At 36.9% G+C, this 18,318-nt stretch overlaps 1 protein-coding gene across 1 annotated transcript; it reads left to right on the plus strand.

Moving 5' to 3' along the window:
• Positions 1 to 285: 285 nt before the first annotated feature.
• On the plus strand, positions 286 to 17,479 carry c9orf72 (C9orf72-SMCR8 complex subunit). The gene is made up of 10 exons (XM_088355047.1): positions 286 to 452; positions 2,808 to 3,299; positions 3,528 to 3,623; positions 7,213 to 7,277; positions 8,346 to 8,418; positions 9,306 to 9,422; positions 12,823 to 13,058; positions 13,134 to 13,191; positions 15,419 to 15,528; positions 16,722 to 17,479. The coding sequence occupies exons 2-10, from the start codon at positions 2,853 to 2,855 to the stop codon at positions 16,906 to 16,908; spliced, it is 1,389 nt and encodes a 462-aa protein (XP_088211173.1). The 5' UTR covers positions 286 to 452; positions 2,808 to 2,852; the 3' UTR covers positions 16,909 to 17,479.
• The last annotated feature ends 839 nt before the right edge of the window (positions 17,480 to 18,318 follow it).

Below are 18,318 nucleotides of genomic sequence, written 5' to 3' on the forward strand. Positions count from 1 at the left end.
TTAATTAATTGAATTTGGCACGTTTGGGCTTCCACAGAAATTTGCATTGGTTATCGAATAGGGCGTTTTCAGCCGCTCATACGCTGCCTTCGCGTGACGTTCAAGACAAACTGATGACATTTTGCCCAAACAAATGATGACTAGTATTCCTATTTAGACTCAAAATCTGGATTTTGAACGTTAGATGCCACATAAAACCGCCCCGAACGTTTTACGGTCGAAATGGGAAATACGAAATTCAAGATCTCTGACTTCCCCTTGCTATCGAATGCAGCATTAGACGACGTCATGATGACGTACTAGGAAGTATCTCGACAACAAAACCGTAGCGGTTTCAGCACATCAACAGTAGATTAAAATATTTGATTTGACAGGAAAAGAACAGCACACAACGAACGCCATGACAATTTAAACTCAAAACGCGGAGTGGCGATTTAAAAACGACAAAAAGGGTAAGGTGTGACTGATTTCGACTGGAGGCTTAAGTTAATATGTCATTAGTGATAAATGATCACCACGAGAGAATGCTTTTGCATTATTTTTCCGTTTGTGCTTTTTTAGGGACGTTTTATTCGGTACAGAAGTCATTCATTATCATTGAATACGATTTTCAGGCTAATATATTGTGCTGTAATAGTATCAAATTGAATATGCAGTTGCTCTTAAAAAAGTCTGATTTAGTTGGATTTATTAATAGCTAGACACCGAACCAAATCGAAGCATACCTGTCAACCTCAGCCAATTTCTCCCCTCAATAAATATTGCAATTCAATTCTAGTATTGTTATTAAAGACTACTTGAGAGTGCAATGTCGTTGCTGTAGTTTGAGAGAGACGTATTTTCATTTTTGTCAAGTCATGTATATTTGTATAGCCCTTAATCACAAAGAGTCTCAAAGGGCTGCGCAGACTACAGACTATTATTGCAACATCCCCTGATCTAAAACCTACATGAGGGCAAGGAAAAACTCAAAACATCAACACAAATAAAATGGAGAAACCTTGAGAAGGGACCGCACATGAGGTAATCCCCCTTCCAGGATGACCAGGCTGCAATGGATGTTACAATAACAAATAATACACAGATATTGTCAACAGGAAATATAGGTCATTCATAAGCTATAGACAAGAAGTAGAAGTAAGACTATGTGTTTTAAGCCCGGATTTAAACAGTTCAGACAAACTAGAATCCAGTTTTGTCCGTTTTTACAAAATACAATTTATTACCTCATTAAATAATTTCCACAATTGAGCTATAAGACATTCAATGTTGTAAATCAATTAACCTGGGATTGACAACACAAACAAAATGCTAGGATTGGGAAAAAAAATAATATCCAAGTTATTTATGACAGGACAGAAGCATCAGACAAAAGAAATAAAAAATATAGAAATAAAAAACAAAAAACACACAGTTAGTAAAAATAAAAAAACAGTATCACAAAAACAAATTTAACTAAATCAAAATGAGACTAAAAAGTTGTGGGACGTTATCAATCAAACAATCACAAACAGACAAACTATTAACCTAACACCTTAATATATTTAACACAATCAGATATTTTCCTGTGAACAAATTTAACTAAATCAAAATGAGACTAAATAGTTGTGGGACGTTATTAATCAAACAATCACAAACAGACAAACTATTAACCTAACACCTTAATATATTTAACACAATCAGATATTTTCCAATAAAAAGGACATTGCTGATCAATTTAAGGACTATTTCATTAAAGTGGGGTAGAGCTTTGCAAAAGTCATTTTAATATTTGCAATTTTTACCCTGCGAAAAATGCAAAACTGTAATAAATGAGGGAAAAGATTACAATGGACATCTTTGCTGTTTTGTCCTTTTTTTCCCCCAACATTTATAAAGTTTACGATATAAAAATGAAAAACTATTGAAAAAAATATGTAAAAAGTAAGACATAAATGGAGTCTTTTTCACATGACAACAACAGTTGCAAAAAATCTGGATTTAAAGGATTCTTGATTTGCTATTAATTTATTTCTGTTTTAAGAAAAAATATGTCAGTGTAAATATATCAGTCGTTTCTTCTGATTGGGGCGGGAGGCGGTTTATAAATTTGCTTTTTATTGCACATTGAATTTGATTATACATCACTTTGAGTTGAAGTTTGGTGTCTGAAAAGTGCCATATAAATAGATTTGGATTTATATTATTAAGCAATAATAAACCCTCTAAACACTATTTACTCACCGCAAAACAGACTTTGTTGAATTAAAAAAAAAAGATAATTTGCATAAAGAAGTTTATTTTACTTACCAAACTCACAACGCTATAAGTTCTTTCAGCATCTTTCTTAGTTTTTGCCCCACTTGCAGTAAATGTTGTGTTGCTTAGTAAAAGGATTTTGCAGGCTCCATCGATTCTACAGATGCTTTTACAGTGCTCTGTAACAATTCTGAAAGTTTTAATGGAAAAATTCATATTTATTTTTATACTGTTGAAGTTTGCATTAGTTATTTATTAAAAAATACACACCCATCAAGCTGTTTTTATCCTAATTATCAACCTACTCAAGGGTGGAGGGGTTAAATTATTCAATCATAACAAAATTCCCAAGCAAAGAGTAGTGGTATCAGATTCAATCAATATCTCCCCTGGAACGAATTGATACCTAAATTTCCAGTATCGCCCACGGCTATTGTCAAATGACATTATGTTGCTGTCACCATTTTTGAGAAAAAAACACCAAATCAACTGAAAAGTACAGCAAACAATTCCTTCTAATTTGCTGCGATTGAGTTCCACAGGTTTATTTTGAATTTTTTACATTTCAGACGGACTGTTTTTCCGCCTCTCAGAAGACTAATACCCATCCTTCAATGTCATCTGGGTGCCCACCCCAGTCACCGGCTGTTGCAAAGTCTGAAGTATCAATAGAAGGAGAATGCCCAATGCTGGCTGCCACTTTTGCTTACTGGGACAATATCCTTGGACCTCGTGTCCATCACATCTGGGCACCAAAAGGTGACCATGGGATGTTCCTCAGCGATGGCGATGTGACCTTCTTGGCCAACCATACATTAAACGGAGAGATTCTGCGCAGTGCAGAGTGTGGTGCAGTGGATGTTAAATTTTTTGTCTTGGCTGAGAAGGGCGTCATTATTGTGTCACTCATCTTTGACGGTGAGCTCAAGGGAGACAAGAACACCTGTGCCTTGTCCATTATTCTTCCACAGACGGAGTTGTCCTACTATCTCCCGTTGCATACAATCTGCGTTGAGAGGCTAAAGCATGCCATTCGCAAGGGACGTATATGGATGCAGAAGGTACCTGACTTTTCAAATGTTCACAAGAGGCACGATTGGTCTTTTTACATTCATCAGTTCAAATAGTATCTCCTTAAGTCACCACAATGGTTAGAGTACCATACAAACGCAAGTGAATGTGTATGATTCAGTTTGGTGCACAGAAATATTTTCATATTATTGGAATGTCAAATGGATCGTAAAAATGTACAGTTTGATATCTATTCATAAATGTTTTTGTTTATTTAGGGCTACAACATCATCTCTGTGCTCAGCTTGGAGATTGTTCCTATTATGGAGCTGCTTGCATCCATGAAAACGCATTGTGTTCCCGAAGACATAGACGTGAGTACCTGTGACTGCTCATGGAAAGAAAAAAAAACAGAAAACAAGTCTGTCAGGGGATTTTATAGCGCGTCACCCACATGAAATACTTAGCACAGTTTTTGCATGTCCACCTTCTTCCACATTTTAAATATGTGCTAATGTAAGTATAAATAACTGCCTCGGGTACACACAGTTTTTGCTAAAACAGCAGCAATAAGATCTGTCTCAGTTGTGATCCTTCTGAGGATAATACATTTAGATAATGAAAGAACTGCCATAGTACGTTGAATAGCACCAACATGTGATGTACAATGTTTTTGTAAGTGAAACACATGTTTCACATCATCAAACAGATGTGAATATTAGTCAAAGACAACACAAGCTTACACAAAATACAGGTTCAAATGAAGTGTTTATGTTGAGGAAAAAAATCCAATCTTACATTGCTGTGCTAAAAGGTAATTTCCATTTAACCAATAACTGATGCACCATCCTCAATTACAAATATAATCTAACGTTCAGATGTTGTGTCACATAATTCTAATGTTTCAATTCATGTCTGGAAAACAGGGACACTACTTGAAGGGCTTTATTTATGACTTTAAACCATTCTGATTTTGTCCCAACTTTTTGGTAATGGTGCAGAATTTGTCATTTCAACAAACAAATTGTCCAGATTCTAGATCAGCTGAGCTATCCAAGAATATTGAACTACTACCACCACCACGTTTTTCCGTTAACTTTTTAAAATATTCTTCACCTTGACTGTGTGAAATGAAATGAAATGATCTGCATTTATATAGCGCTTTTCAAGTCAAGACTTCCCAAAGCGCTTTACAGTGTGCTTCACATTTCCCAATAGCGGCCGTGCTGCCATGTAAGGCGCTAACCTGCTTATTGGGGGTGTTAGGGGTTCAGTGTCATACCCAAGGACACTTCGACAAGTAACACGGAGGAGCCGGGATTCGAACTGCGATCTCTTGATCCCAAGACGAGCGCTCTACCTCGTGAGCCACACAATTATTTGACTAAAAGAAAAAATCTAATGACCCATCACTGGATAGCTACTTTCAGAACAGGTTCGCGGTCAACTCCGCTGTCATTAGGGGGCACCACGTTAGAGACCCCTGCACTAGATCTAAGTAAACTCATGTCTTAATCACTGAAAGCTGTAATAATCATTCAAATGAAAAGCTACACTTTTTTTATTGAGAATCATTCATATTCACCTTTTAGGTCTACCAAGAATATTTTTTTCGCAGTGTTTTTCTCATAGATGGACGTTAAACGGTGACCTAAGCTAGTGGTTCTTAGACTGATTCCCTTTTTAAAAAGTTGTCTTTTTGCCCATTTGGTAATTTAGAATTACAATTGTCTTTATTATCATTGATAGCAACACCGTGAATCGAATCAAACACATGTCTCAAGCTTTTGTGAACGATGGCTATCACCACGTTTAGCTGTTTTTCTAAAATATTTGGAATGATTTCCAAAAGAATCCTTTTTTTTAGTGTATTTCTATCTGTTATTGATTATTATCTGATCATGGCATTTTCTTAGGGCCTTTTGATCCTATATTTTCCGTTATGGAATACCCAGTTTTGAGTTTTACACCCAATATTAGCAAGTGAGTCATATCTAATATAGCAGGGAAAAAAACAGGAATTAAACAGCAACCCTTTTCTCAATAGGGAATGCAACTTTTTATTCTTTTTTTGCCTGTAACAGTTTGCATGCGCAAACTGGATGAGCTGATGCTGGCGGTAAGCAGTCACGGGCGGTGAGCGGTCTCTAGCAGCAGTGGCTCAGGAGGTAGAACGCTCGTCTTGGGATCAAGAGATCGCAGTTCGAATCCCGGCTCCTCCGTGTTACATGTCGAAGTGTTCTTGGGTATGACACTGAACCGCTAATACCCCCAATAAGCAGGTTAGCGCCTTACATGGCTGCACGGCCGCTATTGGGAAATGTGGAGCACATTGTAAAGCGCTTTGGGAAGTCATTGACTTGAAAAGCGCTATATTTAATGCAGATAATTTCATTTCATTTAGTGGTAGCCTCTCGGACAGCTTGTAAACTAGATTTGGCGAGGTTTATTCCTGTTAAAAAAAAAAAAACTCATATCAACAATCTCGTGTTTAAAGAGGCATGACTATACTGTTTGCGTATCATTACTTCCCATTGCTGTCAAATCTACAACACAAACAAGTGCTGTGCGATACCCAGTTTTGGGCACAATATTTCAAAAAAGCCTAGTTACTCACCTATTCTTCCAAAAAGTAACTGAGTTAGTTACTGAGTTACCCTATAGCCAAAGTAACTAGTTACCTGGGAAATTAAATATTTTCGTTACATTAAAATAAAGTTGTATGTCAAAAAATTTGAAATTTTCCGAGCAAACACAAAAAAACGCGGTGACGTCTTTGATCGTAGTTTAGTTGAAAAGATGGGACTTCCGACTATTTTTAGGGAACATTTTTTTCCCGCCAGACTCGCTTAAAAAAGCCGTCTCTTTCGGGTCCCAACAGCTCTTGAGGTTGTTTTTGTTGCTTTAATCCCTTCAATAAACATTATTAGGTAGCATTTATTATGGAGGGACTTAAAAAGTAGGGAAAATAAAGAAACAATGTCAAAAATGGAAACGAAAGAAACAAAAGAAAATAATTCAATAACAAAAGACAAAAACAGAAATAAAAGAAGAAAAAAAGAATTAACTTTACATTTTATTATGAATACATTAACACTGAAAGCACAGACAAAATAATTAAAATATCTATAAATCTACAAAAAGATAAAATACAAAACAATTTTAACCCTTTTTATGCTCGACAAATTTAAAGTCAAGAACACAGAGTAATGTATATTGACCATTCACAGGGGAAAAAAGGTTTTGGAGTTTCGAAGGGAACCAGCTGCTGATTGGTGGAGAGCTAGCTCCCCTCATTTACTTCCAAGAGCCGGTTCGCGAACGACACGTCAAATATAGGGCTCACATTTTTGCGAATCAGCCTTCATTTGCCTTTTCTTTGAGCGCCTTAGTAAATATTATATTCGTAATTGCTATCTAAGTATACTGTATGGTGGTCACTCTTTTGAATAATGACACGTTTCAAATAGATATTACGTAAGCAACTCTGAAGAAAGCAGAAAATCAGGCCACTGAAAACGGCGTCAGGCCTGCGAGGGCATGACATCAGTAATGGTAACAGCATTGTGCAATGGCGTTGTGCAACAAAGTTGTGCAACAGAGTTGTGCAACGCCGGAAAAAATAATGAGATAGATTACCTCGTTACTGAAAAAAATGTAATGGCGTTAGTTATAACAGTGTCTGGCGATACCAGCTCCTTCAGGTTGCGGATGAACTTAATGCAACACAATTCTTCAACAATAACTGTGACAGCAATTCAGTTCATTCATGACATTCTCTTGAGTCATTATTTTCTCAATTTATACACAGGTCCAAATTGCGGAGTCCTTGTCTCACACCAAAATTTCTTCAAAATTGTGGTCATAAACATTTGGTTTACTCTATTAGGCCTGTTTGACACCTTAATTACTTTCGTAATGGTTTTATTTTTATTTTTATTTTATTTTTTTGCATCTGCCTAGATAAAAGACACCATGCTTAATGATGATGACATTGGAGACAGCTGCCACGAAGATTTCCTCCACAAGTAAGAGCTCCCTTCTCCAAAAATGGTGACCTAGGACGAGCAGTGTCAGATTATCATCCATGAGCCCTCCGATGAGTAAAAATGCTGACTGTTGCCAAAGTTTGCTTTAGGCAAAGCCCGGGACTAAATTATAGTTGCCAGAAAGTTTTTAATGTTTATTGCAACATCTTGCTGAAATGCAAAACGGTCCATACCGGTAATCTAAAGTAATTTATATTCAAGTTCTGCGACATTTATGGCTGATAAGAGCTTAGAAAAACAAATAGTACAGCTGATTTAATGTTTGGTCAGTGTAGATCATTTTTGGCCAGTCAGCTCATTATGTTAAAGCCACAAATCAAAAAGAGGGGATGCATTGCATTTCTTGGCTCGCTGAAATTTGAGGTAGCATGAAGCCTCACGGTCTTCTGATTTATTATCATCCCAAATACCAAGCAATAAATTGTGTGTTCACTCTAATTGCGAGTGTGCTGCTGCTGGGCATTTTTTGTGTGATATACCAATATTGCAATCAGTTAAAAGGGTTTGCATTTTAGGTAGCGGTGAGCTTTATTTCAATTAAAGCATTTTTTAAAGCAAAATCGTGTTTGAAGTTATGAGATAGAATCAAGAATTAGTCAATATATTAATTACTAAACTTGGTTGTAGAGAATAAATAAATACATTTTAAGCCATCAACTAGGGGCGGGGAATGCTGTACTTGGAATTTTGGTATCGAGCCGATCCAAGTAAATACAAAGTGGTATCGATTGAAAATATTATGTACGCTCAGAAATGGACACCACCCATTAGTTAGTTTATGATTACTATAAACGCAGTACAAAGATTTGGGGTACTTTTTAGGCACATATTATTTATTATTAACTAACTACTATACAAACTTTAATAGTATGAAAAATAAATTGATTGTACATATTTGTAACACAACTCTTTCAGGAAAAAAGTCAAGAGAGAAACCTCCCCAAAAAGCAGCAATGTAACACAAATACAAATATGATATGTATCCTAATATTTAAACCCTCTTGTGCTGATTGAGTCCAATTTGCACATTTTCTTTCTGTGTTTCAGGGCTATCAGCTCTCATCTTCAGACATGTGGTTGCTCAATTGTGGTTGGAAGTAACCCAGAAAAAGTAAACAAGGTAAATTCAGCCGGAAATTGACAAAGAAACATGTGTGCAAGTTTTGCTACACTATTCAAATTTCTGTGAATAAGACCACATTACAAATAGCAATGCTTAACCCATTTTAAATGCACACTATTACCTGTGTATCACAATTCTTAAATTAAGGTACATGATTGTTTTGGCCTGTTTTTGGTGATACGCAATTTTCCTTCCAACCAATCACAAAGCCAATAGATTGGTTCCGTTGGCTGACTCTCCACATTTCAGCGGGCTACATCAGTCACAGATAATTGCTGATGTGCTCCACAAAAAAACAGTTGTGGTGAATATTGTCCTAGTTGGTATTGGTCAGTAAGCGCCAAACATAGGTTTTTAAATTTGGAATTGGCCAAATTTAGCAAAAAATTCTCTGTATTTTCATTGTGTCGAGTGAACCTTTGTCTATCATAAAGGTAGCATTCCAAAAAGAACCCTTTATCAATTAAATGGGTCATTTAAAGGGTCATGTACTATTATTATATAATTGAATATGTTTTAGGTTGTGTATATTGAAGTCAATGAATAATCAGTCCATTAATGAACTATATTTTAAACATATTTGTACCCATCAGAATTACCTTTACATGATAAACTTTACATAGTTATATGAGCATACATTGCTTGTTTTCAGGCTAGTTTTTTTCAGCCGTACATTTTCAGATGTGCTGAACTTGGCTGGTTTTCTTCTGCTCGTGTATCTCCTGCAACATTTATGTTGCTTTCAGAATGCCAATTTGGGTTTTTGGGGTGCACCTTATGTTCGAGAAAAAAAAATGTATTTCTGTAGGCAATAATACATTGTCTCAAAAGTTTCACATCTTTACGTTCTCATTTTTTTCTTTTCTGTAACAATATTTTGACAGATTGTGCGAACACTGTGCCTCTTTCTTACTCCTGCTGAGAAGAAATGTTCTCGGCTGTGTAAGGCAGACTTGTCCTTTAAATATGATACGGGCCTTTTTGTTCAAGGTCTTCTGAAGGTAAGTATCTTCAAAAATTTTCCCCTAATTATACGTGAGCTATTTTTGGTAATTAGCTTGTTTTTTAGAATACTGTGAGGTACCAACTCTGTTTTGTCTGAAATATCAGTGGCTTTTCATCTATTAATTTGAATTTGATGTTTGCAAAGTTGTCCTATTTAGCGCAATAGAAAACAGTCAAGTGTACACGCAAGCATACTTAGAAACCTAACTTTTGAAACACAAAAAGAAAATTGTTCTTTTTTTCTGATTTTGTATTTCATACCCCATCCTTCTTTTAAAGTCGTTTTCAGCTATTGCTATTTTTTAAAGGGACATTTAGCCAGTTTAGCTGGTGGAGAAGTCCAATTTTGTTGGCAAATGAAAGCATCTTCCTCTGCCTTTTGCTGCTTTTGTTGGTCCAAAGTGTTTTTTGACATGATGGCTTTTGGAGAAACTTGAAAATAAAAAGATTTTCACATTCATAATGTAGGTTCACATGCAAGCAGACAAGCAGGCAGGGGCTGGGCAACTGTTTAGCCAATAAGAATGTAGAACACAATGGGCGATGGGAATCCATGAAGTAGCGAAACTGTGATAAGCAAATTGAGATACAGCGAATGATTACTGTACTCCTAAATCGAGAAAACTACATTTATTTTATATAACATAAGCCTCACCTAGAGGGAGCTGACCTAATTTTCTGTCATCTTGCTGCTGAGGGTACCCCAAAAACTTTGTAAAGGGTGGAAAAAACATAAGAAAACTGGTGCTGTTTGGTCACTTTGAGTCTCTGTAGTTTGTGTTGTTCCTTGTCATTTGTCGTGTCCCTCTAATAATGTCTGATTGTTTAAACATTTTTGTATACATTTTTTTTCTTTGAATTAGGAATTTAGACTTAAATAATATTTGTAATGGAATAATGTTCTTAATAGTGATAAATGTATTAGAGGTAAGGTCAGGCCTGAGAAATGTAACCTGACTCAGCCTGCAAGTATTAAAACCCGACCCGAACCCGACTAATTAATTTGATTGGCAGGACCGCGCCTGGAACAAACCCTAAAATTTCATTTTTATCGGGCCACCGCTGCACCAGTCAACTTGATTTTGCAGGACTGAGCCCAAAAAAACCCTAAAATTTTTACTTACTTACTTTTTTATTTTTGAGAACTCCGAATGTCAAAGTTTCAACACTTTTCTTTATGAAAATATCACGGCATGCAATTTTCAGTATCACCTTATGCTGTTGTAATTTTTAAGGTAGAAATAATGTGCATATTTTTATGAACATGATATATGCATTTCAACAATCAAATAACGCTGGGACACAGAATATTAGGCCCGACAATGAAATCAAAAGAGAAATGTTGATGCACACTTGTTTGATTATGCAGAGAAACACTGCAGCCCACTAAGCCTTGAACAGATTGATGCAACTCAAATAAATGAAAAAAAGATAAGAAATTGTTATTCCGATAGTCAAGTCAAGTCACATTTGTTTATATAGCCCTTAATCACAAAAATGTCTCACCGGATTACAATTACAAAATTGCACAATGAAATGAAATGATCTGCATTTATATAGCGCTTTTCAAGTCAATGACTTCCCAAAGCGCTTTACAGTGTGCTTCACATTTCCCAATAGCGGCCTTGTATTGCAGCCATGTAAGACGCTAACCTGCTTATTGGGGGTATTAGGGGTTCAGTGTCTTACCGAAGGACACTTCGACATGTAACACGGACAAGCCGGGATTCGAATTGGGATCCCTTGATCCCAAGACGAGCGCTCTACCTCCTGAGCTACTGCCGTCACAATTACCTAATTTCAAACCAGTCTGAAAATGAAAAATCTAAAGAAATAATCAAAGAGCAAAAACACAAACTAGATAATAAATACAAAATAATATTCTTGATTTTAATTATTTGCATCGAAACACTGCTTCAAGAAGCATTGAAACAAAATAAATGAGAACATTTTCAGGAACACGCTTTTTCACACTAACTAAGAACGGGCCTGCTGTAAAGACTAATTTAACATAATACTGCACATAAATAAACGAGCTCGATAGAATACACAGTTACTAATTTAAATAGAAACGAACAAAAATAATGTGTTAAGACCACTATTAAGAAAATAAATTACCGAACAAAAGTTAAACATGTGGAAAAATAAGTCTACTAATAATAACAAAGGCCCCAGGTTTGGGGGCCTCAGCATTCCATCTCTGCTTTTTGCAGAGGACGTGGTGCTGTTGGCTTCCTCAGGCCGTGATCTTTAGCTCTCACTGGAGCGATTCGCAGCCGAGTGCGAAGCGGCCTGGATGAGGATCAGCACCTCTAAGTGCGAGACCATAGTACTCAGACGGAAAAGGATGGCATGCTCCTTCCAGGTTGGGGATGAGATTTTTCCCCATGTGTAGGAGTTCAAGTTCAAGTTGGGGTCTTGTTCACAAGTGAGGGGTAGGATGGAACGTGAGATCGACAGATGGGTAGGTGCAGCTTCTGCCGTCATGCGTATCCTGTACTGGTCCGTCGCAGTGAAGAGGGAGCTGAGCCGAAAGGCAAAGCTCTCGATTTACCGGTCGATCTACGTTCCTACCCTCACCTATGGTCATGAACTGTGGGTTATGACCGAAAGAACATGATCCCGAATACGAGTGGCCGAAATGAGATTCTTCCGCAGGGTGGCTGGGCTCTCCCTTAGAAATGAGGGAAGAAGCTCAGTCTTCCGGGAGGGACTCAATGTAGAGCAACTGCTCCTCCGCATTGAGAGTAGCCAGTTGAGGTGTCTCGGGCATCTGATAAGGATGCCTCCCTCGGGAGGTTAGGGTTAGGGTTCCAGGCATGTCCCACTGGCAGGAGGCCTTGGGGACGACCCAGGACATGCTGGAGAGACTATGTCAGCAACCTTTTTGGTGTCGAGTGCCACTTTCAAATTTCCTTGTAAATCAGTGTGCCAGTGTGTTTTTTCAGTATGTTTTATATCCAAAAGAGCTGTAATTTTACACAAGTCCAAATATATAACATTGATATACATTGAAATCGTATAACTCACCAATTTATCTTCCACTACTCTTTTTCAACAATCAACTAAAAATGAATGTGAAAAACAAGTGGAAAGGCCTGTAGCCATCCATGACTTCAACTTTTTGCCACAAGAATTAACCAGAATCAACCATTCTTCATTAACAAAGAACTACAGTCAAAAAACAAGTGCTATGGAAAGCTACCATACCATTCATCAATGATATCTTGTTGCAGAAAATATCAAAACTTTAAATAACAGCAGCAAAGCAGAAGGCACACGTGCGCACACACCGCATGTACTCAAGAAAAGAGCCATATATGGTTCGTAAGCCATTGGTTACAGACCCCTGCTCTAGAGCGTATTAACTTTACTACTTTTTTTTCTCTATTTCAGGACTCTACTGGTAGCTTTGTGCTCCCGTTCCGCCAGGTTCTCTATTCCCCTTACCCGACCACACACATTGACGTGGACATCAACACAGTCAAGCAGATGCCACCGTGTCATGAGCATACCTATAACCAACGCAGCTACATGCGGTCTGAGCTCAATACACTTTGGAAGACTGACAGTGAGGAAGACATACCTCCTGAAACAGTCATCCCAACTGACGACACATTTACCCCTGACTTGTAAGCTGTTCAAATCTCGCCTCTCTTCAAAATGTTTGTACTTTAACAATACTAATTTAGTATGCCTCTTTGTAGGAATATATTTCAAGATGTAATGCACAAAGACACTTTGGTGAAATCTTTTATAGATGAGGTAAGTTTAAACCACTTTGATAAGAATATTGGGCTATATTTGTCTATCAATTATGTCACGACTTTGCATGTGGTACAATCACCTCTGTCTAATAGAATATATTGAAAAATTAACAAGTTCTATTCCATCTCCAAGCTTTCTGTACTCATGACAAGAGCCTTAAATGGCTCGGGGCACCCCGACCCCTGCACTAGAAGATACTATCGCTTTATCAATGAGCGCCACTGTTCACACCAGTGACGTAGAGCAACATGTTATAAATCCAGTGGTATGCGATGCGATGATGGCGTTTCTGTGAGTTACAAAACAAACAAGTGTTCATCTTTCATGAATTCATGCCACTCTGCGTTTTCGTCCGCCGTGGTTATTTATTTATCTGCTTCCTTCCGCTTGGTTAAAGGCAGAATAGTTACATTAGCCGCTTGTCGTTCTGGTCGAATCAACATGTCTGGTGTGAAAAAAATCAGATAAGAGTCGCGTCCGAGCAAAAAAAAAAAAGATTTCCCTGCAGTGTGAACCTAGCCTTAGTCCACTTTTCCATTTTTTTTTTCCTTTTATCGATGATGCATACATTGAAGTAACACACTTATTTTAAGCCCTGCAGACACTTCTTCGCCTCTTGTGATTTACATTTTGCTTTTGGCGTCTCATGTGCAGGGGCACTTCTTAGAATAAAACGGCACGACGCCAATGACATCAAGTATCAAACGTGTTTGATATTTTTTGTGTTTCGTCGCCCAATCCCTTTAGTGTGCAAGGGACAGAGAAAAACGGCAACTTGAAGAATGGGCTGGGAAATGGTGTCAAAGCATTTATGTCGAGGAGGATGAGAATAGAGAGTAAACCGGAATCAACTGCAGTGAGGAGGTCGTTTGTAATTTTGATAAGTGCAGTTTCTGCACTTATGAAAATATTTTCGATGATGTTGCATCAAAAAAAAGCCAGAAAGGTCAAATTTCAGTTTGTGTTTTATTTTCATGATAAAACTTTTCTTTAGCGTGTTTTCAAATGTGTGTGATTGTGTGATTTGCTATAAAAGTCTATTTTATTATTTTATATTATTGTTCTCTTGACAATTTTATGTATGTAATGTATTTGTAATTATTATTGAAGCTATTTCTAAACGTTTGCCATTTTTATGTACATAGTGTATTTGTATTTATATTTAAGCATGTTTGATACTTATTTGCAATTTAATGTTTATCGTGTATTTATTATTTAAGCATTTCTAATAAATACTTGCCATTTTTAGGTATATACTGTAGTGTATTCATATGATTAAAGCATTTTTTGACAAATGTATTTGCTATTTCATGTTTTTAGTATATATATTTTTTTATTTATTTAAGCATTTGTGCATTTGACAACTATATCGACCTCTTTTATTCGTGTTAAATATGTAAATGGAGGCCAGAGCATTCCTTATAGGGGATGGGTGCTTGGTGGGGGTCGCGCCTTAGTGTAGAACTGCCACTGCTTCCATGATTACTCAGCAATCATATCAGTGGATAACATAATTTGTTCTCCTGAGAGGGTTTATTTGTCAGAACAAAATTCATGTCTTTTAAGAGTTTTGATTGGCCAAGTTTATATCTCATAACTTTTCTTTTCTTGAAATATTGTCTTTTCAAAAAGGAGCCAGAAGGAGTGAATGTTTTAGGTTTCTCAAAATGTTAATTTGCTTGATCATATTTAAATGGTCTCACATGTATGGACTGACCTACAGTAGGGTTTTGTAAAAACCTAACATAAAAATCTACCAATTTATTTCAGGCGGATTCTACCTGATGATAGTTTATGAATACAGCACTTAAAATAAGAAGAAAATACATCAATGGATTTTGAACTTGCAAGGAGAACAGCAGAGAGGCACCTGGCCTATGATAAGAAATTCCAACCTGTTCTAAAAGCTACTGATTGGCTAATAGTGAAAATTATATAAATAGCGTATAAGTCGAAAAAACGAACAACAGTGCAAAATAACAGTCGAAACAAATCACGAACAACTGTCCTAATAATAAAAGACCAAATAACAAACCTAAGCAAACATATTTGCCTGGATCAGATAGTGAAAACAGAATAGATTATTTACTTATCTTTCCATCCTTTTATATATGATAGAAACAAAAAACACAATAAATATTTTGCTTAGCACTACCGAAATACAGAAATGTTTTATTTTCCCGACAAAAGCTTTGTTTAATGTCATGTTTTTCACCTGCTGTAGGTGTTTATGCTGAAGCCTGGCCTTTCCCTCCGGAGTACCTACTTGGCCCAGTTCCTGTTGCTGCTCCACAGAAAAGCCCTCACACTTCTCAAGTACATTGAAGACGAGACGTAAGAATTGCTTAAATTCTTTGTCCCATTCTGAATGATAGGGGTTTCATATTTTATTTATTTTGTATGACCCTGCTTGGGAAAAAGTAAAATCTTTTAGTGTTAAGGACACTACCACAAGACCAGCATGGTTTGAAAAAGGAATCCCTTCATGTAGTTGAAATTTTCCAAGTGAATTTATTTTCAACCCTTGACTGGAATTTGAAAGACAAAACTCATAAGTAAATGCTTTACTCAGATACATAAATAATCGTGAAGTGTATTAACTACAATAATATTAATAGAATAAGTAATGTGATGATTTAATTGTTCAAACGAATATACAGTGGGACCTCGCTACTTCGCGGTTCGACGTTCGCGGGTTCAGAGCTTCGTGGGTCTAAAAAATAATATATATATATATATATATATATTTTTTTTTTTTTAAATTTAATTTAATTTTTTAAGCATTTTTGAAGGGGCGTCGCTACTTCGTGGTTCCACGTTTGCGGGTTCAGAGCTTCGCAGGTCTAAAAAATAATAATAATAACATAAAATAATTTAAAAAAAAAACAAAAACTTTTTTTTTGTTTTTAAGCATTTTTGAAGGGGCGTCGCTACTTCGTGGTTCCACGTTCGCGGGTTCAGAGCTTTGCAGGTCTAAAATAAATAAATAAATAAAATAATTAAAAAATTTTTTTTTTTTTTTTAAAGTGGCGTCGCTACTTAAAAATAACCGAGGGATTACTGTAACTTGAAAACTCATGATTATGAGTACTCTAACACCAACAAAAAGTATTTTTAAGTAGACTTTACCACCCACTGCTGATGTATTGATGCTGGTTTGGAAAGAATAGGACTACAGCCAAATGGATTTGCATCAACTGCAAAATCTGTACGGATTAAAGAAGTACAATACTGATCTCTTTTGAAGCAGTGCGAGCCAGCACGAAGGAAAGAGAGTGCGCGCAGGCACTCCTGCCTGCACTTTTAAATGTAGTTGATGTCATTAGTCACATCAGTTGTTTTGGCTGAGTTTGTAGTTGGAAACAGCTAGGGGAATATGAAACCGTGGCAGTGTTGTCCTCTACACTTTTTTACAGTTGACATAATTGTTTAAGTTGACTGTGTCAAGTTTTAAGCAGATGACCATATATTTAAATTAATTGGCGTATTCGACAAGTTGCTTAGCACCTTCTCTCCTCCCTTTCTAGTCAAAAGGGGAAGAAGCCATTCCGGTCCTTGCGCAACCTCAAGACAGACTTAGACCTTACAGTTGAAGGAGACCTGAACATCATCATGGCGTTTGCTGAAAAGTTGAGAGCAGGACTACACTCATTTGTGTTTGGAAAACCATTTTACACTAGCATGCAGGAAAGAGACGTTCTCATGAACTTTTGATTTTTTTTCTTTCACCTGTACTTGATGTTGAGATACATGCATGCTTTCCTTTTGGTCCTACAATTTCATTTGTTTTGCATTTGCCTTATTTGTACACAAAATTAAGCTCTGTTTCTATGATCTAATTTGTTTTCCTAATGTTAGTGTGTAATTAGAATCATAACTATAATGTTTTTTTGTGAAGATGTGGACAGTATTCCTCTATTCATTCATTTTGTCACATTTTGAAAATAGTTGCTGCCTAGCATGGTTGCATGTGGCACTTAAATGCTATTTATTAAAATGTATCTGCTGTTTTGTTTATTTCAGCACTTGCAATTATTTGCTTTTAAACTATTTTTGTGGATTGTTATGTTTAGATTGTGTGTGCCTTTTTTAAACAGTAAATGAATGTTACATGTGCATTGACATGCAGGTGATTAAAATAAGTTTTTAATCCTAAACCTGGAAATTTGAAGTAATCCCTATCACTTGACAAAGCAGACTAAGGTGTGCACACATTGACATAACTGTTTATAACATTCATTTTATTGGATCAATATCTCCTGCAGTAATAAAACGATTCACCAAGGCTGATTTCTTTTCTATTTTTTTTTCCTTTTTTTATGGTGGCTGAATAAGAGAAAGAAAAGATAGAAATCTGCCATCTTAATTTAGGATTAAAGTTGGTTACATTAGCATTTAAGTCCATTCACTTTGGGTAAAGTTGTTGCTTTTGATGGCCTCTTGTTGCTATAAAAAAGGCGTTGAGTTCTTCCACTGTATCACAATATACATTCAGATGACACAATCCATCCATCCATCCATCCATTATCTGCACCGCTTATCTTCAGTAGGGTCGCGGGGGTGCTGGAGCCCATCACAGTTGTCCTCGGGCAGTGGGCAGGGGACACCCTGAACTGGTTGCCAGCCAGTCGTAGGGCACACAGGGACAGACAACTCACTCGCGCATTCACACGTAGGGACAATTTGGACCGTCCAATTAACCTGACATGCATGTTTTTGGAATGTGGGTGGAAACCGGAGTGACCGGAAGAAACCCATGCAAGCACGGGGAGAACATGCATACTCCACACAGGAGGTTTGATCTCATGACCTCAGAACTGTGCGGCACACGTGCTAACCACTGCGCCCGCCGTGCTGCCTCGGATGAAACCAATTTTATTAAATCCAATTGGCAAGAAATTGAAATGAATTAGGAATGCAGTTGCTAATCTTGGAGTATTGAGTGCACCCGCCCTCTAGTTTCTCACCTTTGACGAACTCTAGCTACACACTTCCATCTTTCCAATGAGGCCTATCTCAATATACCCTGTTGGCCCAAAAAAGGAATAAATTAGGAATTATTAATATCAGAATTTATGGTGCACTTTGGGTAATGTCAAGTATTTTGATTGCCGCCAGTTAAAA

This window comes from Urocampus carinirostris, chromosome 15 (genome assembly GCF_059441175.1).
Source record: "Urocampus carinirostris isolate Australia breed hairy pipefish chromosome 15, RoL_Ucar_1.0, whole genome shotgun sequence".
NCBI classification, from domain to species: domain Eukaryota; kingdom Metazoa; phylum Chordata; class Actinopteri; order Syngnathiformes; family Syngnathidae; genus Urocampus; species Urocampus carinirostris.

Bases quoted from the DNA above. Each gene is read 5' to 3' on its own strand.
- c9orf72 (XM_088355047.1), top strand. From the start codon at position 2,853: ATGTCATCTGGGTGCCCACCCCAGTCACCGGCTGTTGCAAAGTCTGAA. The intron at 9,423-12,822 runs GTAAGTATCTTC...TCTCTATTTCAG, and splicing joins TTGTTCAAGGTCTTCTGAAG to GACTCTACTGGTAGCTTTGT. The intron at 15,529-16,721 runs GTAAGAATTGCT...CTCCCTTTCTAG, and splicing joins AAGTACATTGAAGACGAGAC to TCAAAAGGGGAAGAAGCCAT.